We start from the raw sequence: 25,854 nt of genomic DNA, 5'->3' as shown, positions 1-25,854 counted from the left end.
ATATATCATATTAAAGCTGAGAATCTGCAGTTTTCAGAAAAGTACATGTCTAATATATTTGACGTCAGACTTTTCCGTAAATTAGTGGTAAAATAGGAAAAGCGCCCTCTTTGCGCGACGGGACGGACTTTACTTTTTCAAGTAATTTGCACAAAAACTACAAAAGTAGGGGAAACATCAATTCTTATCATAGAGTACCCTTCCTAGGAGCAATTCATATCTGGTATTCATTTTTCTTATTATAGTTAAATTTTGGGTCAAAATCTTCATTTTTTCTTGAAAAAACATGTTTTTCAGTACTTTGACACAAAATTATTATTTTTTCTGTATGATAGACTTGAGTTTGGTCACTCATATTCCATGATGTATCAATGAATTAGTGGGGCTCTATATCCATGACACTAAATTAAATAATTCTCTATTCATAAGAAAATTATAATTGTCCAACATAATGTCCGTCCCATCGCGCGACGGGACGGACTTTACATAATGGTAGGCGCGACGGGACGGACTGCACATGTAAGCAATGGTAGGTGCGACGGGACGGAAATTTTATACAATAATGGGCTAGAAAAAGAGTGTCCCTAACTTGCACAGAATAAAAAGACTACAATGTAATTGGCAAACTTGTGAAAAGAGTAACCATTGTATGTGGTCAAGAGGTTTTATGGATCCTTCATCTTCCCTTCAGACCTTACATTAGTATATTGACTAGAGAGGTTGACCAATTGAAGTTAAAAAGATCATATTATAGTTTTGGTCGAGATGGGGCATCAAGTTTTCATCTGTTTTTGTGAGGTAATGAGAAACCTTTTATGAAATATGAAAGAGCATGTAACTCTTGGAGGGATTTAAAGTTTATTTGATGAATATTGGTTTTGAAATGGCTGATATATGCAAAAGAAAGTAAAACAAAGCCAGGTGGGTTCCACTTTTTTTGGCAATGGATATTGTTTGTTTTACTTTGTTTGAGATATGTCGGCTATTTCAAAACTAATTTTCATCTAATTAACTTTAAATTCCTCTTAGAATTGTATGCTCTGTATTTTCATATACTGGTTTCTTAGTATCTCTCTCTCTCAAAAAAAAAGGTATCAGTGTAAAAGCTCAATCCTCATCTCAACCAACACTGTACTCTCCCTTAAAGTTTGATGTTCTGCTGATTTGTAGTTGCATTCATTTTACATGTACATGAATAGATTTTTACTGTTTGGAGTAATGTATTAAGATCTATGCTTACTTTTTGTTTCATATTTGTCCATGATGTAATTCACCAACTTATTTTTAGAAAGGCAATTCCCATTTAGACTTAGAATAAAAAATAATTGTAAATTACAAATGCACAGTCTACTCTGGAAGTCAATACTGCATTATATAAACCTGAATCTCTTGTCCATGTGTTCTAACTGTATTTTTTTTAAAAATTGAGATTAATATTTATCAACATGCAGATTCTAACCATGTCTGAGAAATATGGAAGAAAAATTGCCACAAAAAGTTTATGAGAAAAATGGGAGAAAAAACATTCTTAGACAATTGTTTGCATTTCAATACTGAAACATTGATTTTGAGCATCCCCATGTTGGGATGCACATGGGGAATTGACAATTCAAAATTCTTCATCTAAAAATACATAAACCTGTTTCAATTCTTAGACACTTCTGGTATACAAGTTTAAAAATGCAATTTATATAAAAAAGAAATGCCAACAATATTACTGCAACACAAAAAGAGGTGAAGTTTTAAAACTGAAAAACTACAGCATGGTTGTCAAAAACTGTGATCCTAATATATGATGCTCAACCCCTTGTGGATGGAAAGTGAAAAAAAAAAAAAAAAACAGCATCTGGATACTAACGATTATCACAAAATTACTTCCCCAAAATGATTTGCCACTATACTCTGAGTGGCGTTGTTGCTGCTGAAAACTTGTATAGACTTTATAGCACAGTCAGTCAAATGGTCGAGGCAGAATTCAAAGCTTATGCAAATGACGTGCAACGTATAAGTCTCATTTTCACTCATAAAAAAAAAAAATATGTTCCTGGGAAAAATATAATCAAGGATTACTATACCGTAAGTGCAAGGATTTTTATGTGATGAAAATCTTTAACTGTAATAGTGATAACTGTTACTGAAATTTTCCATCATTTCTCAGGTTAGTTTAAATCTTGGAACTCTACACTAAAATGTCATAAGACTGTGGTAACCACAGGTTTGAACACATTTTGATGAAAATTAGTCAGTGTTGAAAATTTCCAATTCGTTTTGTACATAGTGCATCGTCCCGTTGCACTATGGGATGGAATTCAACACCTTTCGAGGAAATTACTTAAAAACTATAATATATTAGATCTGTATGTTAGCTCTTTTGTTGAAGTAATGTAGAGAATAGTAGCAAACAATGCCACATAGCATGGCAAGTCTGGCTCATCAACATTGATACAATTCTCCTTTGAATTTTGTCTAAAAAAACAGTGATTTTTTTAATTCCGTCCCGTCACGCCAGTAAAATTTTTTGTTTCCATGGAAACAAAACAAATGTCTGCCTTGTTTATAGTGCACTTTCATGCTTTCATGTAAGCTTGATACATATGGCTGCTATCATGCTAACATTTCTTTTTGTGAGCAAAAAATTCTCTTAAATTCCTTCTCATCGCTGTACCTTGATTTTTTGGATCAGACCAAGAGGCACATTTTTTTTTTCTCGCTGGAAATTGAAAAAAAAAAATGGAAGAGAAAATGAAGAGTATCCACAGTTGCCAAGATCGTCATTAAAGACAGCCTTTGCAGTGGTGATCAAATCTTGGTGGAAAGATTCAATCTTTGGGCAAATGAAATGCCATTGCAACATTATCATTCATGAAAAGTAATTTTCCTCGAGAAAGAAAATCAAGGATTACCATACCAAAAGTATAAGAATTCTTGTAAAATGAGAATTTTTGGCCTTATGATAATAATTGTTGGTCAAATTTTTCAGCATTCATTAGTAGTTTGAATCTTGGTGTGCTTAATCCACACCAAGATGTTATAAAACTGTGTTTTCCAAAGTTTAAATACATTTTGATGAAAATTAGCCAATTCTCAAAAATTTCCCATTCGTTTTGTACATAGTTCATTTTTGTCCGTCCCGTCGCGCGACGGGACGGACTTCAACAGCTTTTGAGAAAATTACCTAAAAAATAAAATCTATTAGATCTAGAAGTTTCTCTATTTGTGCAAGTAATGTTTGGAACATTGACAAACAAACACCACATGACATGGTCTGTATTGCTCATTAACTTTGAATTAATTCTCCTTTGAATTTTCTTCACAAAAACCAGTGATTTTTTCAGTCCGTCCCGTCGCGCTAATAAAATTTGTTGTTGCCATGGAAACAAAACAGATGCCAATCTTGTCCATAGTGCAGTGTGATGTCTTCATGTAAGCTTAACACATTTGTAGTAATAAATGGCTGCTAACACTTAAACTTTTTTTGTTTTAAATAAAAAACCCATTCAAATTCCGTCCCGTCGCGCTCCCTTGATTTTTGGATCAGACCCTGTTTACCTTTGGGAGCAGAGATTTAAAAAATGTTCAAGATATCACATTTGATGCATATGGGTAGGTCAGTTGTATCACAAAACGTCCTACCATGTAAAAATTTTGCAATAAAGCCTAAAATATACGGATATATCACTACTTTACTCAATAAACCATAATTGTAGACGGTTTAGTCTAGAAACATTTTTACCATGACTATTGTTCACATTTGTATATTTAACAGTACTTTTACATTAACTACATTGATTCAAATTTTTACATGGGTTGTTTCTAACCCTAGCTCACATTTAAAGGACAAGTTCACCTTCATAAACACAAGGATTGAGAGAATGTAGCAATATTAGTAGAACACATCATTGAAAGTTTGAGGAAAATCAGACAATCCGTTCAAAAGTTATGAATTTTTGAAGTTTTTTTGCAGTACCCGCTGGATGAGAAGACTACTGCAGTGTATGAATAACTTAGATGTCACATGCGTACAACAATATAAGGAAAATATAAAGAGAATTTCACAAAATTCCATCTTTTGAAAAAAGTACACATTCCCCTGACTCGTTACCGACAAATGTTATGGGTAATATTATTCCCCCTGCCTTTAGAAAGAGGCAAGTCAAGTGCTATTTTATTATGCGAAAAAAGTGAAAATACGTTGAATTTTCTTTTACATTTTCTTTATACTGTTGTACGCATATGACTCACAAGCTGTAGTAGTCTCCTCATCCAGCGGTTCCAATACAAAAATTTAAAAAATTCATAACTTCTGCTTCGATTGTCCAATTTTCCTCAAACTTTCACTGATGTGTTCTACTAATATTGTTGCATTTTCTCAATCCTTATGTTTATGAAGGTGAACTTGTCCTTTAAGAGCTATTGTGAAGCACTAAAGCTGGGTTTTTGTTTTATTTGCAAATGGTAAATTATGCCTTTAAGTCTTTGAAGCAAGCCTTCAGTGCTTAACTTGCACACACCCTTAAGCTTACACCATACAGGCCATCATGAACACCAAATCTCATTTAAGTTTATTGCCTTCTCTTATGTTTAAATTCTATACACGCTAGCATTGGTATTGAGGGGGTCAATACAAACTAAACAGAGACAGCATACATTGTATATGAAATTTAAAAGATAAGGAATAAACATAAGGACAGTGTATCTGATACTCTAACAAACATGGCAAGTAACAACCATTAGCCATCACATTCCGCTTAGTGAATATTATAGATAAAACAAGTTATGATGAGCGGACATGAAATAGCATTTCAATATATACATCGTACCTCCCTTAACTAATTTAAAATTAGCTTTTAAATTTCTCTTGGTACACAATGCATATGTAATTACTGTCTTCTACTAACTTGTCACATGTATGATTTTTTTTTTTTTTTTTTTTTGGTCTGGGATACTTACACACTGTAAACTTTGTGGCTTTTTTCATTCTAATTTTTTTTTGGCGTTCGTTTTGTAATGATTTTTTTATTTTTGCATTCTTTCCATTGTATGATTTCTATGTTTTGTTATCATTTCACAGCCTTGCTGAAAAACAGGTTATAGCTGATAGCAAGCTTTTTACCGTGGTTAAATAAATAAACTCACACTCACTCAACTCAACCTTGTGTCAGCAGTAAAATGAATCCCCCACAGCATGTCCATTAAAATGAATGCAGTAGAATAGTCCTTTGAAATGCAATAGAGCATATCTCCTTGAAGCATAATGCAGTGTGGTATTGTGTTGAGAAGTTGGGTATTATTTGGTGCAGTCAGGGATGGGCGGTGTAATGCAGACCAGGCAGTTTGTAATGGGAAGTCAACTTTCGTGTTTACCAGCATAGAGTTATTATATGGGATGTATTTGTTTAGCATTGTTTGTACACAGTGCATGGTCAAATACAGTGCAGTCAAGTGTAGTGTAGCGTACATTGCAATTATTTGTGTGCAGTCAGGCAGTAAGCAATGCTGGAATACAGACATAAGTGCTGCGCAGCGAAGTGTTGTAAATCATGGTATAGTTTAAAAGAAAAATTTACGTTACATAAATATACCCCTCAAAATAAGTTCTGCAATTAAGGTTTATTGTACTTCTCTTAATATACAGGCATTAACTTCATTAAATATGATATCATAAGAAAGCCTAATTAATTATCTTTAAAGTGACATCTCATATGTTTTGACTGGGTGATCCTGGAATGCGCAAAAGAGCTGAGTATGGGGACAGATCAAAAACGAAAAGTCGCTAATGGTAATGAACAGTTTTGATGACGTTTCTGACAGTTGGCTGTCCGTCCTCAGGGGTGACTCTTGAGGACGGAGAGTCAACTGTCCGAAACGTTGAGTCCTCCTCCTTGCTCCACACTCCTCTCTGGTTCACAGTCCTTTTTAGGTCTACACACACTCTAGAAATAATACTCTCGCTCACTTTCTCGCTTCTTCCTATCCGTCTCATTTCCTCTTTCATGCCAACAGTCCTTTTCAGGACTCACACATGGTGAACCGTAAACCTACCATATGTTTGCTGTAAGCTGCGTTTACACCATGTTCTCGGCGGTAACAGCAGCCCCAATTGCCTGAAACGCAGTGCGCCATGGGTAGATGAGACATTCTCCTGTCTTACCCCCTTCGCATTCTAGTCTTGTTTGTTCCAGTCCTCGCCCCGGTGAACATATTGCTATCAGACGCTCTTCTCACGTCTGATCAGGGTAGACTATCAGTATTTTCCATCGCGTCCCGCTATGGCCCACCTCCCTGTTTTGTTACCGTCTATTGCATGCCAACGTGTTTCTTTGCATTCACCCCATTCTATCACAGCATACAAAATTCCTCATTAGCATCGCAACTGCGAGGCAAAGTTTTTGACAGTTTACAAATCTGTCACAGCATTCACGGCAATCACGGCCGCCACATTTTTGTATCCCGTCTCACCGCGTCGTTTCATGTCCCTCCCGTTTTTTCCACGGTAGCCTGAAACGGGGCTGCCATGGTTGCTGGTGGAACATGGTGTAAAGGCAGCTTTATTCAGCAGATCAATATGGTACACTCGAGTGCAGAGAAGTGAAGCATGGCGCAATGTTAATCATAATGCCTCCCACCCAAATGGTGCAAGAGGCATTGTGATGAGATTCAGTGGGAAATGTTTGAAGACTTACCTGAGGTAGATGACACCCCACATGTAGGTGCGGAACCAGAGGGTGGTCCCACTATTAGCCTGGTATTTCCTGATCAGGATAGGGTGGGGCACCGGGAGGAGACCCACCAGGGTGCCATGCTGCAGAAACTTTAGGATCTCACTCTCATCCGTCAGACCCCTGGCAAGTAAAAACATCAGGCAAGGTTACAGAATCCCATCTACCTGGATCTATCTATGATCTTTCCATCCATCAACCTACCTACTTGCCTATCTATCTGTCTATCTATCTATCTATCTATCTATCTATCTATCTATCTATCTATCTATCTATCTATCTCTTTAGCTATCCATGAATCTATTCCTCCATCCATCTACATAGATACCTATGTAGCCATCCATCTACCAACCTGTACATCTATCCATCTATCTATCTAATATCTACAGTATATATCTATCTATCTATCTATCTATCTATCTATCTATCTATTGATCTATCTATCTATCTATCCATCATTCTATGTACCTTTCTATCAATAAATATGTGTGTGTAGGTAAATGTGAATGTCTTTACAAGGTGTTTGTAGATCCACATGTAGGGCACTGACCACACACTATCATAACAACTCAAATATTACAGCAATAACAAAGAGAGACAATATCAAGGGAGTTGTAATTTACATTCAAACCTCTAATTTCAACCTTTTCAACTTTTTAACCTTACCCTCTGATGGCACTTAATTCTATACATAGAGCGCATATCCCTGGTACCAGAGCACAAAGGTGTTTTTGCTTTCACATTGCAGTACTTTACAAAGAGCAATACAATAGTCGAATAGAGGTCAAATTTGCAAATGCAGAACTACACAGAGGGAAAGAGCAATTTAAAATTTCTTTTCTTGAGAAATCCTTAATATTTCCCACCTACAAGATTCATTTCTCTTACACAAAGAAACATCTTTTGGCACATTTTTAAATGTGAGAATACAGCGATATATAAATACTGTGAAATACATATGTGACCCTGCACCTCAAAACAAAAAAAAAAGTCGCCAGACATGAATTTTTAGTTAAGACCATATTCTGAAAGAGCAGACTTTAAGCTTTAAAATGATGTATAACTCAAATCAAATGGACTCTCCTAACCTATCTAAATATTGGAAAGAAAGCACAAACTCGGGAAAAGTGTGAACTGAGAAAAGAGGCTCTGAAGTACAGTGTCTATTCAAGTGCTTAATCTTTACCAAACCGTGCTGGATGTGCGATGAATGGGACAAAAAACAGGAAGTAAACCACCAGAGTAACAACAATGAAGGGATTATCAGATTAAACTGAAATTAGGCATGCCTCATTAACACATTCTGTCTATAATTAATGCCAACTTTCAAAGCAGTAGTACTATCCTTTCAAAAGTTATTAGAGTTGAAAGTGAAGAGTGTGGACAAGGTTTTTCAGAAATGAAAAAGGGATTCTAAAGACACACCTAATCACACTATTCTACCAAAAATGTTCAAGATAAACTGCGAAAAAAACACAATTTCCATGCCCATTTTATGATACCAAATTTTAGCATAATGTAAAAGAAGACCCGCTCTTTCAGAAAATATGAAAAAGTCAAGTTCGGCTAGGTTGACCCATTTCACTCATTTTCAGTCCTCACGCAAAATCAGTGTGTGCGAATTTATGTTCGTTTTGAGGTGCACGGTCACATATTGCAGGCCATGAACATAATGCCAGTCTAAATTCTAGTATTTACGAGACCTGCTTACCAACACATCTCGCCCTAATATAACAATAAAGGCTGTACGACAAAACAAGACGGAAACATTGAGCAAAACAAGGTGAGTAGAAGCTAGCTGTAGAGGAGGTTTCTGTGCTATTCTCTGCGATAAAGTAAAGTCTGAATGAAATTTTACAGTATGTCACCAAGAGGACAGCAATAATGAAAAATTTAGTGAAACTCAGCCATAGGTCAGTATTTTGTGAGTGAATAAAACAAAACTTTAACTCTGACAAATCAGCATGACAGGCTACTGACTGCATGACAGCAAACTGGCAGTAAGTGGGAAATAGTCAGCCATATCCACTAGACCCATTTAGTAGTCATATCTAAGAAAGGGCATCAAAAGTGCTAAATATGCAGTCTGTGGTTGTGAGAAAAGGAAAAAAAAAGATGGCCAAAATAACACAAAATGACCTACATTGCTATAATCTAAGACTGGACATTGCAGGGTCCTGATATATTAATGAGGAAGGCCCAACTGCCTGTGCTTGCAAAGGGAAACAGAGAACGAGACATTTTGGTCTGCCCCCTCCTGCTTGAACAGATTAGACAAAATGTGACCCTGCACCTCAAAACAAACAAAAAGTCGCCAAACATGAATTTTTAGTTAAGACCATATTCTGAAAGAGCAGACTTTAAGCTTTAAAATGATGTATAACTCAAATGAAATGGACTCTCCTAACCTATCTAAATATTGGAAAGAAAGCACAAAGTCAGGAAAATTTTGAAATGAGAAAAGAGGCTCTGAAGTACAGTGTCTATTCAAGCGCTTAATCTTTACCAAACCGTGCTGGCTGTGCGATGAATGGGACAAAAAAACAGGAAGTAAACCACCAGAGTAACAACAATGAAGGGATTATCAGATTAAACTAAAATTAAGCATGCCTCATTAACACATTCTGTCCATAATTAGTGTCAACTTTCAAAGCAGTAGCATTATCTCTTCAAAAGTTATTAGAGTTGAAAGTGAAGAGTGTGGACAAGGTTTTTCAGAAATGAAAAAGGGATTCTAAAGACACACCTAATCACACTTTTCTACCAAAAATGTTCGAGATAAACTGCTGAAAAACACATTTTCCTGCCCGTTTTATGATACCAAATTTTAGTATAATGTAAAAGAAGACCCGCTCTTTCATAAAATATGAAAAAGTCAAGTTCGGCTAGGTTGACCCATTTCACTTATTTTCAGTCCTCATGCAAAATCAGTGTGTGCGACTTTATGTTCGTTTTGAGGTGCACTGTCACAAATGACCTGGATGCCAAAAATATCAATAAACCAGGCCAGAACCTGTGTGGAGAACTGGATGGGTGGAGTGTAGTGACTTGAGAAGAAGACTGCTAGAATCACTGACTTTTATTTGGTTAATAACAAAGGTGTCTTTTTTTCTCAACTACAAGTAGGAGACAACTGTCGATAGAATGAGAGGACAAGAGTAGCCATCACAACTCAAGGAAGATTTCTGTTATTTGACCTTTGAACTCACTTGTCAATGCAGATTTTCTCCACCTGTGGCACCAGCACCTGAAGCAATCTCATGATGGTCTGCAAGGGAAGCTTCTGTTTCCATGACTGCACCTGTTGTTATGGAAACAAAGGTACTAGGTATCTCACCATAGGGACGGCCATCTTACTTCCTATTTACATACTATAAAACCAGATACATAGGCATTGCTCATGAAACTTTTGTTAATTGGAGCCGACAGCCTTTTACACAGCATGAAACTGTTTAAACAAGAACTTTGGAATGCATTTTACTTTCATGAATCTTGGCTCCGAGCTAAAATTAGCAAAAGCTTCATGCACGCCAAAATTTCAGGTTTTACAATAGCCTAACAATTAAAGTGTGGACATGAGATTATAACGACGTCATTACATGGTCTAAAACTGAGATATCTCATTAGAGCTCGCTCATTGTTATCAACTAATTCTAACAATATTCAGAATACTGCCAATATGTCTTTATCATTGAAAGACCTTGTCTCTGATACAGTGTAGCATAAAAAGAAAAAAGACACACAAAACCATCATTGTCTGGTAACACATTCAAATACAGCACCAAGATTGTATGTAAAGTCCCACACACTTTCAGATTAGCTCACAAAGAATTTGCTAAAACATTTCTTAGGCATATAATTGTTTTTTCCTACCCATTCTGGTGTTGGCCTCCATTCCCCAGACATGCTAGCAGCAGCACTCGAGGACGTTGAACCAGTCCTCTGCAGCTGTGATGGTCTGTACTCCTCCCTACTGGAGCCTGCCCTCGCTTGTTGGCCATCCTGTGGTAATCTACCGGACTCCGAGGAATGGCTTTCTGTGTCACTGTGTGGGGACACTGCAGCCTGAAGCTAAAAATGGCAGAGAGACATTGAAATGTACTTTACATAGTAAAATCTATCACAACACCAAGGAAAGAATCACTATGACAACAACATCACCCTTGAAAGGAAAATGGTACTATCTCAGAAAATGTACACTGTAAAGCAAGCTATTTTTGCGGCATGAAATTTTCGCGAATTGCATCTGCAATTCAATGCATATAGTGTAGACAAGAACTTTCAGGTGCACTTTGATTTTGCGAATTTTGGCTCTTGTGAAATTTGTGAAATTAAAATGCATGTGAACACTCCTCGTTTTACAGTATTTTTGACTGAAGGACACAAGATAAAAATGATGGCTATATAGAGGACTTTAAATTAGATGACCTTTTATTGCTGAGTACCACTGGGAATATGCCATAATAGGCCAAGATGTCAACTACATTATCCCTTATGTAATCAGACACTTAATAGGTTAGCTTGCCAAGTTTTCTCATCAGCATTCATTAGTCCCTCCAAACTCAAAAACTTATTTGTAAAATCAGCATGCTCACTCAAGTATAGCAATTTGCCTCAGTCCAACAGGTAGGTGAGCCATTATGAGACAGGAGACTTTGTCTCTATTCATTGACAATTAATTCCAAGACATCTGTGCCAACTGATCATTTCTGTATTGTATTCAAATTCTATGCATGCTTTGTCCACAAAAGATTGCCATAGCAACTGCAAAGCTTGAAAGAGGCTAGACAGAAAGATCTGTCTGTCAGGAGGAGTCTTTTATTCTTTTGACGTTATCGCTCTCCTCCATAGACGGATGGAAGGTTGTCCCATACCTCGCTGTAGTGAAGCTCTTAACCACCGTCTCTATGGAGAATTGGGTGAGGTACACTGTACCTAACCCTTCTCGATTGGTTCTAATGCACAGCCCTAGATCAGCAAATCTAAACTTGTATAGCAAAATCAACATTTTAAGAATGCATTGCACTCCCAAGATTAATGAATTATCCAACATTTTGGTAGAATTTTCATGAAAAAAGACAAACAACTACCAGCCCATCGATACAGTCGTAACAGCTCTTCAACATACAAATCCGTTAGCCAATCACATGCGAGGTACGTGTTTTAAATGGCAACATACAGCTAGCGAACGGTGATGTTGCGATATGGATACAAATTTCTGCGATCTAACCTAGTTACTGTGAGTATTTCGACTACACAATGTGAGAAAGTTACCCCAAATATTGCTGCATAATGTGTCATGTCATGTCAAACTTGTTCGAATGTAAAAAAGCTGTATGAAATTGGGTTTATCGTAACGTTTGGTCTGTGGGCGACCACGGCAGAGCATCCCTACAGGAGCCAGTATGATAGCCTTCGGTCCGTATAGGAGGGGATCCGTGAAGCCAGACGCTGTCTCCGTGGAACATATCCCCGACAACCAGATACAGACCGATCTTTCGGTCAAGAAAGAGGCTTGCCTATGCAGCAACAACTGATAATGCTAAGTGAATTCTTAAGAAACTTCATTGCACATAGCCAGAGTATAAAATGATGTGTTACTAGGAAAAGAAACATACATGAATTTCAATACATTACAGAGATGGTCTATTTATTGGCTGAGAAAGTTCTCATTCATGTTTGAAAATTGGCAACACAGCATAGTAAGGCTTAAATCATACAGCTGAGATGGCAGCGTGGCTTACGTTCTGGGCTGCATTGTCTCCTCCTCCACCGGACCCCGCCCTGTTTTCTCCACCAGGCCCCGCCCTGTTCTCCCCACTGGAGTGCTCCACACTGGCTGCTGCTGCTGCTGCTGCCTCACCAGGCATCACTTTGGATGTCTCTGTCATCATGGATACACCTGGCAGGGAGACAGGGAGAATATCATCCACATGATACAAAATCTATCAAAGACCTTCAACAACTTTCACAAGTTTACTGATTAGCAGATCCAATATCATAGTATCAAACAAGTAATGATGGATAAGCTAAATTTCAAACTGTATCACAGACTTAATCATGAATCGGTTTTGATTATTCATTACAGGTAACCATATGAAAGCATTTGCAGCACTTCGTAGGAAGCTGCTGGGTTTCATAATAATCTATGATTGCAACACGGAATATGTCATCACAATGCAACTTACATGTCAACATAAAGCATGCTTTTGATAACTATTCACTATATTTCCATGTTCTCCTTTTGGATTTCTTTGCCCAAATGGAGGTTGTTGCCAATGTACCTTGGTTTTTAGCTGAGCATGCAACCAGGGAGGCATTTCATGAAGGAACTTGTCGGATAAAATATCTGACAAGTCTCTTTTATCCGACAAGTTTTGAGAAATTCTTTAGTCTGATTGGCTGATTCCTCTGAACTTGTCGGATATAATTGACTTGTCGGACATTTTATCCGACAAGTTGTCGGACAAATTGGGCTCTCAGCCAATCAGATGCAAGGATTTCAATAGCTTGTAACAGTTTGTCAGAAAAATATCCGACCAAAATGCTTCATGAAATGCCCCCCTGGAGTTACCTCTGATTTACATTAGGACATGATTACCATCCAATACTACCAGAAATCTGTCGGTATCAATCTCATTAACATGGACCTAAAAAGACAACAAAACTGTTACATAGTCTAGGGTGAAAAGGTCTAGTCAGTGGAATATCTTTCCTTGTGATATTTTGTAGGTTCAAAGGTCAAACAGGTGAGTTACCTGGAGTGGCAAGAAGGGTAGCCTTCAGCGTGCCTGGCTCAGCATCAGCCGCCTGCATAGCGCCCTCCATGGTGGCAGCCTCAGGGAAGTCAGCGCTGGGGGTGGGGTGCAGCTTCTTGCTCCTCTTGGCTAGAGCCTTGGAGATTGAGACGTGGTCTGATGGGAGGTTTGCCAGCTGGTGGAACACAGTGCGCTTCCGGATGATGGTGTACACCAGGTTGGAGTTGCCTAGCAACAGAGATGCAGGTATGACTTTAAAGGCTGATTCTATCAAAAGTTCATAATGTGACTGTTATCATCACATTCACAAAACATACAAAGTAGTGGGCATTCTGATGGGTCTGATGTCTTCCCTGACAGATCAGTGAATGCGACTAATGCTGACCTGGCCGCAGACACACAAAGGTGCTGACATGAGTGACAGACAGAGTACAGCCATAAGACTCATACACAGACCTAGACAGAGATTAGCTATGAATACTGTATATTAACAATCACTGGGGCCTCTCTCTCAGTACCTGACACACTCAGCTCTCAAGGAGCTTGCTAGACCAGCAGCACAGAAATATTCTCCTTATTCCCTTTTTTTTTGATAGCAAACAAACCAACAACCAAAAACAAGGTAAAAATACTGAAATCAGGATAGTTTTCTCTATATTATGACATAGCATTTTGACTTGCATTCATGATTTGTTTTTTACACCAGAAAAAAAAAAATCTGCAGAATTCACAGCACTTGATACACACATACTCACATATATTTTTGTACATGTACATTGCTCTCATGTCTGTTTTTTTTAATGATTTTGGTTCTGTCAAGTTGCCAGTTTGAAATTTCCTCTTATCTTGTTCATTTCATATCAAGAGATGACAAAAGTCACAGAAAACTCATTTTGATCATAAATAAACACATTGAGTCAGTGAAGGAACATCAGAGATGCAGCACCCAAAGGCTCTACAATGTCATACCCCAAAACTCTACAATGCCATACCCTCATGCTTTACGATACATGAACCTAATGCTTTACGATGCAGCACCCTCAGGCTCTATGATGCACTCACCATCAAACTGGTACTGGATGATGTTATTAAAGATCTCCAGGAGGAAAAAGACCAGATGATGATTGGAGGGGCTGGAGAAGAGGAACCATGGAGTAGAGAACGCCTCCAGGAGATGGAGCAGCTTGTTGGCTGACACCATGGACAGGCTCTTCAAGTACGGAGACACTGGAAGCAAGAATCAAACAGGTTTTGTGATCAGTCACATGTGTCACTTTTATCCCTAAATTATATTACACTCATCACCATCATCATATCTAGAATCTTTTTTATATCATATGTCAGAAGTGTTTTGAGACATTTTTGTTTTTCCAGTAAATAGTTGCTTTCCAATGGCCAAAGGGAACCAACTGGCTATAACTGCAATCACCCTTCACACATACTTACCTCTCACTCCTAATTATCATTCTTACCTACTTTCCATTCACATCTAATTGCCAATCCCACCTACTCACCATTCATACCTATTCACCATTCACACCTTCAGACCATTCACACCTTCAAACCATTCCCACCTCCTCATCATTCACACCTAATTGGCATTCACACCTACTTACCATTCACAATGATAGTCAGCAGACAGTCATAGAGAGGCTGTAATCTTTGGTGACCAGATGTGATGATTTTGTGAAACACCTGAAATGGTTTGACAGAAGAAAGATATTGTATACAAATCCTCACTCTTTGATATTATTGAATCACTTTCAGTACAACACAAAAACAACTACAAATATATCTCTTCATCCTAATGTAGCCTGTAATTATGCAAATCCATGTCGTATGACAGTCTTGTGAGAGAATCAGTTTGATTTTTTTTTAATAGTATAGCTGTCAGCAGCATTTCATTTTTAATTGAGTGGAGTTCTCCATAATTGTTAACCAGGCCAATAAAAATCTCATATAAAATGTTTATTTCATCTTTGTGATAAACCCCTCCCCTGTGGAAAAAAAGCAAATTACAGGCCTTAATATGAGGGCAGTGGGGTGGATTTGAAGCACAGTGGAAACTGATCCATCTGCACACATGTAGCATTTATATGATGTCAATACTCAAAAGTATAGAAATTCTGAAACAAGGTGAATATTTTAAGTCAGAGATTCTCCAAAATGTACAAACTTACAGACTGCAAGCAAGCAGCACAAGCATATTCACAGAAGTATGTCTCGAGCAGTAAACACAATGTACAACATTGTAGTTCATTTCTGCCTGAAAGACTGGACTATTTGACTGAAATCTTTGAAGGCTTTCGTGGCCTTCTAACGTTGGGTGGTAGAAGGCTTAATGGTGCACCGTGTATTCTTTCTTGGGTATAAATGTGGCCCTGAGGGAGTGGGTACGCCCCTCAGGGAGTTGGTAGACCTTTTTCACGGCAACATACATACCCAAGAAAGAATAGTGGTGCAACCAACTAAGTATTTGACTCCACACTACCATGGAGCACTGCTAGAAAGACTTGAGACAAAGATAATCACTTTAGTCAGAGGATAGTATACAAATAATCAACGTTGGTGAAGGTGATGGGACAAACTATCACTTCCGAGGCGATCTGGATGTAGCTATCTTTCCGAAGCGCAGCTGAGGAAAGATAGCGTACACATTCAGATCGCCGAGGAAGTGATAGTTTGTCTCATTGCCTGAAACTAAAAGTTGATTATTTGCTTTATATTCCACATCCAGGGTCCTAGAAATTCCCATTTTATTCCACATATGAAACCGTTTCAGCTGTCTTTAGGTATCCTTAGGGCTTAGCCTACATGTGCGCGTAGATGACAAAACAATGAATTTGCTGTGCGCACCGCGCGGCACTGAAGTGAAAGTGCGTTGCACTGTGTACTATCAAGTGACCTAGTTAAATGATAGTCCACAGTGCAACGCACTTTTATTTGGCGCGTACTCATCTCGCGTTAAGACTGTATGGACTGCCAGAGATCAGCAAAACAAACAGCTGTCTTTATAGATGACGAAACAATGAATTTGATGCGCGCACAGCGTGACACTGAAGGGAAAGTGCGTTGCACTGTGTACTATCAAGTGACCTAGTTCTTCTCAGGCGATGTGATGGGCAAAACTACGCTTTATCACGTGATCAGCTCTTGACCAATCCTATTGCAACATTCTTAGTATGTGGAATATAAAGAGACTTACTATGATGAGGAAGTCTGCGTGAGTGCCAGTAAAGACAGGAATATCCATAGGGACACGCACACTGTAGGGCTTGTTCAGACGAACCCCAAAGTTCCTTTCACCACTCAGTAGCAGTAGGATAAACACACCGATGTGCATCAGGCCAACTCGGGCTGAAAAAAAAAGAAGAAAGAGAAAGGAGAAAAATCATGATGTGGAATGAGTAAAATTGTGAATATCAAGATGTACGTACAATGTACAAGAAATATAACGGAGAATAATTACATACGAGTCCATAAGATGCATTGGTGTAAAAGTTACAATAAATTGTTTTACTTTGGTAGGTAATATGCTAGGCTCCATTCCTTCACTCAACCAAATATGCTAAAGCATATGGCGTATTTTAGCACTACACATAGATTCCTTTAATTTTCCACTTCCTGAATCACCGAAGTTGTAGCCATGTTTCCATCAATTCAATTTCCAATTCAAGTTGCTCTTGGTTAAGTCCACAGCAACCATCAGGTTAAATTGTAGATACCAGTAACAGATATTTTAAACAGAACTGGTAGAAATTCCTTATCATTGCCACTGAATGGCTGTTTTCAGGTCACTTCTTCCAAATGCCAACCAATCACACAATGTTTTTAATAGTTAGCACTCATAGACACTCACACTGGTCTGCTCTGGCATCGTTGAGATGGTACAGAATGGGTACTAGCACCTCCAGCACATCACTACTCTTGAGGACATAGAAGAGGAACTTCTTGTTGTGGTCACACATCTTCCAGAACAGCACCAACAACTCCTGATGGAAGGCAATTTTCTTTGTAGAGCCTGGGAGGTAAGTCTAGACACAGGAATAGAAAAGGATGATGATTAGAACATGTGCAATTTTTCACACAGCCAGTAGCTCTCATATTTTGAATGAAACATGAAGGGGTTTGACAAGTAAGAGGTTCATTAATGAAGGCTAATACCCTATCTCACTGCGCTGCATTCACTAATTAACTCATCTACTTACATCAGGGCTGGTTCCCTGATTTGCACAGATGCCAGAAGCATAATACAAGTGCAACAAATTATTCAATCATCCAATTTTGTTATTGTATCATAATGGCCCACAAGTGGGACAACAGCATCATCATCCTTTATCTAGTTGGAGCAGATTACATTACAGCAAATATGTGGACAGAGAACACAAAATGGCCAATAGCTTTGCAAGTGGCACACTGCACAGACGTATCAATGAATTAAAAAAAAAATCACCTAAATGAACAATCACATCATGATTATGATTTATGGTTGGATTGTAACAACTGAAAGAAGCCTTAATTCCCTGCTGAATGAAAGGTACAAAGCCGATAAGATAAAGGGATGACTAGTCTGACAAAAACAGTTGGTACAAAATACACATACGAGGTGTGTCAGAAAAGTTCCAGGACTGCCGTCATAGAAGATTTATTTCAAACCCAAACTTCACACTACGAGGTTTCACCTTCAAAGTAATTTATATGGAGTATGTGATCTTAACTCTCTGCAGCCATCAGATTTTTTTCTACATAATTTTTTGACACATCCTCTGCCTCAGGTCATTCAGCAATGAGCATAGAGCAACGAACAAACTTGAAGTTTCTGGTAAGGTTGGGGGAAACTCCGTCAGAAGTGCTGAGATTGCTGCAGCAATCTTTCAAGTCCTCGCGTCCTTCTTTAAACCTCTTGTACAATTCAAAAATGTGTGCATGACATCGTCTCATCACCGTAAACTTGCTGCAGCAATCTCAGCGCTTCTGAAAGAGTTTCCCCAACTGTACCAGAAACTTGAAGTTTGTTCGTTGCTCTGTACTCATTGCTTAACGACGTGAAACAAAGGATGTTTCCCAGGTATATGAAATTATGTAGAAAATCTGATGAGCTAAGATCACAGTTACATACTCCAGATAGACTACTTTGAAGGTGAAACCTCTTAGTTTGAAGCTTGGGTTTGAAATAAATCTTTTATGACACAAGTCCTGGAACTTTTCTGACACATCTCATACATATATAGATACAAGCCCACAAAGATGATGTGAGGTAGATGTCACTGTACCTGGATGAGAGGATTGTTGAGAAGTCTTGTGAGGCCTTTGAGAATAAAGTGAAAATCCTCCTCACGATGTATACGGGAGAGATAGTTCACAAACAGGTTCTCTGGCAGCACCCCCTGTTTGGTACAAACAACAGCCAAAGGGAACTACAAGCTAAAAATTTAAGCGTCTTCACAGAGGAAAATATACATAAAATGAAACTGACAAACACACACAAATAATAATTCAAATCAGAGCAGTGGATATCTTCCAAAGATTTTCATCAGCAAACTTTCACAGGAAGGGAAGAGACTTTTATTTTTGTTCTCTATTGCAGGGCAAGAGGTGTTTGGAGAAGTTGTGATCAATATGGAAAAATACTAATAGATGAATTGAACTTACATTCTCTTATCATGTCACATCTGAGCCCTGTCATATAAGACAATATATGGCAAGATAGAATATTATAAGTTTATTAAATCGAGAGTTAGCTGTTGCGATACTGTTGATATCAATCTTGCATTAGACTTCAGAGATGCATATCTCTAATCAAGTGATTCTGAAAAGTAAAATGACTCTGCCAAATCTGGGAGAGAATATGTCTACCTGACAAGGAAGTTAAATTTGCTCATTCATTCAAGCATATGGCACAGTGTGCCTGGTTGATACCATTTACCGACTATTTCTAGTCACCTGGGGCGAACCAGGCGGGGTCGGCATAATCCGCCTGTTTTCTTGTGTCGGTGGGTAGGGGGACCACTTTACCAGGTTGACACCGTGCTCTTTACGATGAATGAATGAAGTTAAGTTTACGATGTGAATCATATCAATATTTCCTCCTCCAGTCAAGGGCAGAGTTAGCGAAAAAAGGGAAGGGGTCTTATTTTATGAATTTCTTTTCTTCTTCTTTCACAAGGGGTTGGGTGCTCGAAGTCCAACTAACCATGTCATGCCCTTCCTCCCCTCCATCCACCGATGACGCAACATTGTGGGGGTTGGCGTGGTCAAGAGTGACCACCAGGATCTGGGAAGCCACCTCCACCAGAGGTTCGCGGGTGTCCGAGAAGAGGAAGTGGTTGTAGGGCACGCCGTACCCCACGGGGTCGTAGGCACAGGCGATGTTCAGCAAGGAGGTGAAGAGTGGTAGGGCATGTCTGGGGAATAAACCGGAAGAGAATGAAGAGTGTCATATTGCAGGATTGTGCTAACAACAAGAATGTATAGTATACCTCATGTGTTTCTCTGAGAAGTACGTACCACAATTAATAGTTCATGTAAAACAAGCATTTTTACAACACAGATGACAGCTTCAGTGGCTGTATTTCTTGGACAATATACCTATTATACCACCATACTTTCGTGGACTTGGTATCCTATTTTGATGTGCTTCAAGGGACTGTTCTCCAATCAACTTTTGGTAATCTTTAGTGATTGCTTAATGACAACAATAAGGCACACGATGAAGACCTATTATTTCTGCACATGTTTCAAACCCTGTCTTGTTTTTCATTATGATTTTTTTTTTCAATCATTGTGTTTGGTTTCATGACAGAAATAGGAAAAAAATAGTTATCAATACATTCTGGCTTGATAGCTTTAAGCCTTACCTGTTATCTGATGAACAAAAGAAACTAATCCATTGATTTGGCAAGCTGTGAGCATCACCTGTTGAAACAAAACATACAGTAGAAAAAAAAAACGAGAAATTACAATGTACTTGACATAATTTATAAATGTTTATCATTATTAAAAAACATAACTTGTATCAATACCATAATTAACATTCGACATCCTTCATACGGTAACATAGTGTGAGTATAATATTCGAGAGGTCAGTTGTATATGAACTCAGTTAAATAAAAGTCAACCTTTGCGCTTTGAAAGTGAGCAAGATGCTGCGTTTCTGCACTGTTTTGACGTTGAAAAGGGTGTGAGATATAAACGGAAATTTGCACATGAGCTACAGGAACTTTTCTATTGATTTTAAATCCTAAATGGAGTAACTGCAGTAGCACTGAAACACTTTTACAAGATACGATTATTGTAGACTGATCTGTGGTTGTTTCAAATGGTCCCAGATTACTACAGACTAGTACCAGAATGCCTGAGAATTTTATTCAAAGTTTTGTCAATAATCTACAACAAAGGTCAAGCCCCGATGGCATTACTGAAATGCTAAACCCACATTTCGTAAAATAACCACAACCTCTGTAGCTCCAAAGAGACACTACCAATGCAATCCCAGCCACGTGTAGACAAAGTTGACTCTAATTTCATATGTGCATACTGCCACGTAGCACCCAACTTGCAAAATACCTGGTAATTTACCTCCACAAATTAGAAATTTGACAATGTTATAACTGTTCATTGAAATAGTATTGTAGATTGTAACATTAGAGACATTAGAAACTCGAGCAGCAGAGCAGAGTTTCTGTATAGCTTATTTATTCTTGAGAAATATGTATTTGTATGTGCTAGCAAGCTCTCAGGGCACACATTGCTTAGTCACTGGTTATCAGAGGAGAGACACACAGAGAAAGGATAAAATACATGTACTTCATGAGTGTGTAGAGAAAGCCAATACTCACTGGCTGGTGGTAGGTACATCGTCTCTGAGAAGCACGTGAGAAGGAGCTTTAGGATCTCCGTCCGGTTCTGGTCAAGGTGAGCAAAATGGGGTGGGGCCGTGGCGCACCCCACCCCAGCATCCCAGATGTACTCACAGCTATCAATAGACTGAGGATCATCTGGCTTCTCCTGTACAATGGGAGAAAAACCCAAGGCTGAGGTGTAAGAGGCTGAATCTCAGAAGAGTTGGCTAAGCAGTGGGCTTGTGGAAAATCTGAAAAGTGCAGTGAACTTTTGTCTTTGTATGTGTTTACTTGTAACTTCACCTCTGCAGTGTGTATAGTGCTCTTTGGAAGGTGAAAAAGACTTTTGGGGGTAGTTTGAGGGGGAACCAACAGTCATCTTTAGAAAACACTAATTTCTGGCTCTGTGATTATGTTACTCAATTTGATATCTGAAATTAAAAAGAAAAAAAGAAAAAAGAAATTATTAGTAGAGGCATAATGAGTAATTGCCCCCTTAGAATATGCCATACAGACCCCAACTAATTTGATCACAACACTGCTCAGAATGACAAGACTGTGGATTATATTTGTTTAATTTGTAGTTATAGTTTTTACAGATAAAATTTTGACACAATGCTCCTCGTATTTACTTTATAACATATCATCTTTACTTTGTTCTCACCTCAACCTACTATATTCAAGCCTGACATCTTGTATGTCAGTATGGGTTGGATACTAGTGCTTTACTTTGGATTGAAACAGTCAATACGGCAGTTTGCAATAAAAACAACATACAACATTTCCCGTTTTCATGGTAGCGGTGTGACAGCAACCAACATACCACCAAGTATTTCACTTGTTGCTGTGGCAGCTATAAAAATTGTTTCTTGCAATGATTCTTAATCTTTCTATGAAATGGGCCTCAGTCATGACAACAATTATCAAATGAAACTCTACAATGGTAATAATATTTCATATTCATATCTTCACGGAGCAAAATAATCATCATTAATTCTCTATGCACTTGACACAAAATAAAAATTGTTAAATGTCTTTAAAAGGTACACCAATTTTGTAGGTTTTCAGAGCTTAGTTCTCTGTCTCTTTTCTTCCACTGTTTAGTAAACTCACCGGCCCTGCTTTCTTGGCGGCAACCACAGTGAAGTCTGGACAGAAGAGGAGATCAGACAGAGCAGCCAGGAGAGACTGGGCCAAGGGAAGGGATTCTTCATCACTCTGAGAGGATAAGAGGGACATACAAATAAGAATAATCTCTTTTCTTTTCTTTGTCCCTTTAATATTCATTTCATTCATCTACCTTTGATTTACTCATTACTTAAATACCCATTCATCTCTCTCTTCTTCTTTTTTACAGAACTGACAAGAGATGAAATTCAATGAGCTCAACATTTTTCATAAGGAAAGAAAACAAGAGACCCGCGGGTCACGCGCTCACCCGAGTATCGCAATTTCACCTTCCATGCATTCTTGCACACTTTTACCTGAGAACATTGGACATTTTAGGTCTGCATATGGATCCCCCCCCCCTCAACTCGGGGGGGGGGGGGGGGGGGGGGGCAGCCCTGGATCTGCAATTAACAAATTTGGAACTAAAGTCATCAATGTACAAACTCATGATATTAACTTTGCTTTATCATTTCTGGTTCTAGAGCAGAAGATTTTAAATATTCCTTAATGTGGGGGGAGGGGTGGGCCCCCTAGGGGCCCCCCATGAGGGACATGGTGCCCATTTGAAGGAATTCAGATTCTATCCCCCTAGGGATGCTACCTGCTAAGTTTGGTCAAAATTCATCATGAGGTTTTCAAGAAGAAGATGAACATGTACAATTCAGGCTCCATTACAACTGTAGGACTTCTTCCCATCCCTCTCCTGGATCCCCAAAGGGGGGGGGGGGAAGGGTGGGCACCCCTGATTCCGCCATGAACAAACTTGAAACTATGTGTGTCATCAATGTACTAACTCATAGTATCATCCAAGCCCTATCACTTCTGGTTCTAGAGAAGATTTTTAAAGGTTCCTTAATCTTAGGGGGTTTGGGCCCCCTGGGGACCCCCCAGGTAGGCCATGGTGCCCATTTGAACAAATTGAGATCCTGTCCCCCTAGGGATGCTAACTACCAAGTTTGGTGAAAATCAGACATGGCGATCTCAAAGTGAAGATGAAAATGTACAATTTAGGCCCCATTAGAACCCCTCCCCACCCCCCTCCCCTGGGTCCCAAGGGGGGCACCCCTGATTCCCCCATGAACAAACTTGAAACTACAGTCTTCAATGTACTTACTCATAGTATCATTTAAGCCCTATCACTTCTGGTTCTAGAGAAGAAGATTTTTAAAGATTCCTTAATTTTAGGGTGTTTGGGCCCCCCTGGGGCCCCCCAGGTGGGCCATGGTGCCCATTTGAACAAATTGAGATCCTATCCCCCTAGGGATGCTACCTGCCAAGTTTGGTGAAAATCGGTCATGGGGTTCTCAAGAAGAAGATGAAAATGTAAAAAGTTTACGCACGACGGACGACGGACGACGGACGACGCACGACGCACGACGGACGACGCACGACGGACGCCGGACGAAGAGCGATCGCAGTAGCTCACTTGAGCCCTTGGCTCGGGTGAGCTAAAAATCCATACCATGCTACTTTCCTTTTACCCATAGTAGGCTTGTCCAAGAGTACTGACCAAGGGTATGATGAGAATGTCTCTTTCTATAAAATAAAATGAAATGACTGATGAATTGGTAATTGAACTTTTTTGTTGTTCTTAATTTTCTTAAACAATTGTGCATCAGAATAGGACTTGGTGATAAATATATAGCCTATAACATTCTATGTACAATTGTAATGACTGGTCTGACAACCAAAAACATGTTAGTGTATCACTATCATCTTCTCATAGTAACCTGATGTAATACTACTTTGTCTCTGATTAAATGTCATCTATAAAATCACTATTTGTGATTTACTATAACCTAAATCACTTTCAGGCATGTCAAAAATAACAATAAGATTGGCTTTCGAAAACGGAAGCTACAAGTAGTAAAAATTTCTCCTCTCATAATGTATTTCCGCTAGTACATGCTTGACTTAACTTCAAACGATTTGATTTATTTAATGTCAATACTAAGGAAAAAAGAAAATTTGTATAAAAGTCTATGTCCATATTATCTTTAATTTGAATGCAATACATTATAGTTTAGAGTCAGTCCAAGTAACTGTGCTCTCTGAGATTCAAACACATCTCACCATTCAAAGTTACTGACAACGATATCTTGATTCGGTAATCTTGGTTCGATAAAGTCACTTTGAACTGGATGGAGTGGCAAACCTGAGACAACATAATGTTGATGAATTCTTGGCCACACTTGAATTTTAATGATACATCTTCCCTCTTTTATTTGAAAAAGCAAACAACATTTTGCAATCTCTTTTTAGTTCCAGAAGCTCCTAAAAATGGCTTTCATCCACATTACAATCTGTATATAAGCATTAAAAATTCAACTTCTTGAAATGATAACATTTTCACTGTCCTGCAAAGAAATACTTTGGTTAGAACAGAAATGCACTGCAAACAAATCACACTAGGCGTGGTACAGTCAGACTGGCAAAAGATCACAAAGTTTAAGATTGCAAAGTCTTGGCGATCTTTTGTCGTCTGGTCACACTGGCAGCAAACCTCTCGATCGAAAGATCGAGAAGTTTGGGTCACTAGTGCCAGTTATTGTACCGTAGTCCCGTAACAATGAACACATGTGCATGACAATGGCCACGTACTTCGGAGGCACCACCACTAAACAGGTGGTGGACTGGTCACATGACAAATTTTGCAAAGTTTCAGTTTCTAGCATTCTGACAAAAGATCAAGAAGTTTGGTGGGGGTGGGGAAATATCCCTAGTTGGAGTGGGAAGTTTTACAAGAAGTTTTGTGGAATGTTTCACGGGAAGTTTGAGGTTATACTGGCAAAACTTTGAGATCTTAAAGATCATGATCTTAAACTTCTCAATCATTTGCCAGTCTGGCTCTGACCGTGCCTGCTGTAACACTTCTTTAATAATCAATAGTGCAACACTACGCTGTGCTTCTCTAGTTAAAAAAACAAACAAACAACAACACAAACAAACAAACAGGGAAACTTTGCAGCTCTGCACATCTCTGGTATCTTTATCAAAGGTAAACTTGACAAAACTTATAAATTTTGACCAAATTCAAGCAAAATCACAGCATACAGTGAACACATTTTAAACACACACAGACACACAGAGAGACGTAGATTTACATGTTGTATGTATGATGCTACACTTTGTATTTGCAATATAGAATGTGCTACATGTATAGCAGAGGGAAAAGGACTTTAGAGCCAACTTGCAGTAGACCATTTCTGTATTAAATGATTTTAAATGGTGTTTCTTTTCCTATAGCCCAGTAGTTAACCACTGCCAGCAATTGCTCCCTCATATCAAACTTCGCCAGCGGGAATTTACTCTCCCAGCATTCATCAATCGTTCCTACACACAGTGTAGGGCAAACTTTGTAGTTGT

General features: G+C 38.6%; 1 protein-coding gene across 1 annotated transcript in view; it reads right to left on the bottom strand.

Moving 5' to 3' along the window:
- LOC139727032 (protein HID1-like) overlaps positions 1 to 25,854 on the bottom strand; it is a 73,067-nt gene that overhangs the window by 30,908 nt on the left and 16,305 nt on the right. The window contains exons 4-17 of the mRNA XM_071638015.1: positions 22,432 to 22,536; positions 21,316 to 21,484; positions 20,335 to 20,392; positions 19,671 to 19,881; positions 18,751 to 18,864; positions 17,337 to 17,511; positions 16,683 to 16,834; positions 15,094 to 15,172; positions 14,540 to 14,704; positions 13,478 to 13,705; positions 12,464 to 12,621; positions 10,593 to 10,790; positions 9,929 to 10,020; positions 6,684 to 6,842 (exon numbers count right to left, since the gene is read on the bottom strand). Coding sequence (XP_071494116.1) covers positions 6,684 to 6,842; positions 9,929 to 10,020; positions 10,593 to 10,790; positions 12,464 to 12,621; positions 13,478 to 13,705; positions 14,540 to 14,704; positions 15,094 to 15,172; positions 16,683 to 16,834; positions 17,337 to 17,511; positions 18,751 to 18,864; positions 19,671 to 19,881; positions 20,335 to 20,392; positions 21,316 to 21,484; positions 22,432 to 22,536 — 2,063 coding nt within the window. The remainder of the gene's footprint in view (positions 1 to 6,683; positions 6,843 to 9,928; positions 10,021 to 10,592; positions 10,791 to 12,463; positions 12,622 to 13,477; positions 13,706 to 14,539; positions 14,705 to 15,093; positions 15,173 to 16,682; positions 16,835 to 17,336; positions 17,512 to 18,750; positions 18,865 to 19,670; positions 19,882 to 20,334; positions 20,393 to 21,315; positions 21,485 to 22,431; positions 22,537 to 25,854) is intronic.

Source organism: Diadema antillarum, unplaced genomic scaffold (genome assembly GCF_040938485.1).
Source record: "Diadema antillarum isolate AM-2024a unplaced genomic scaffold, OU_Dant_1.0 scf00000017, whole genome shotgun sequence".
Taxonomy (NCBI): domain Eukaryota; kingdom Metazoa; phylum Echinodermata; class Echinoidea; order Diadematoida; family Diadematidae; genus Diadema; species Diadema antillarum.
This window is presented reverse-complemented; position numbering and strand designations above follow the sequence as displayed.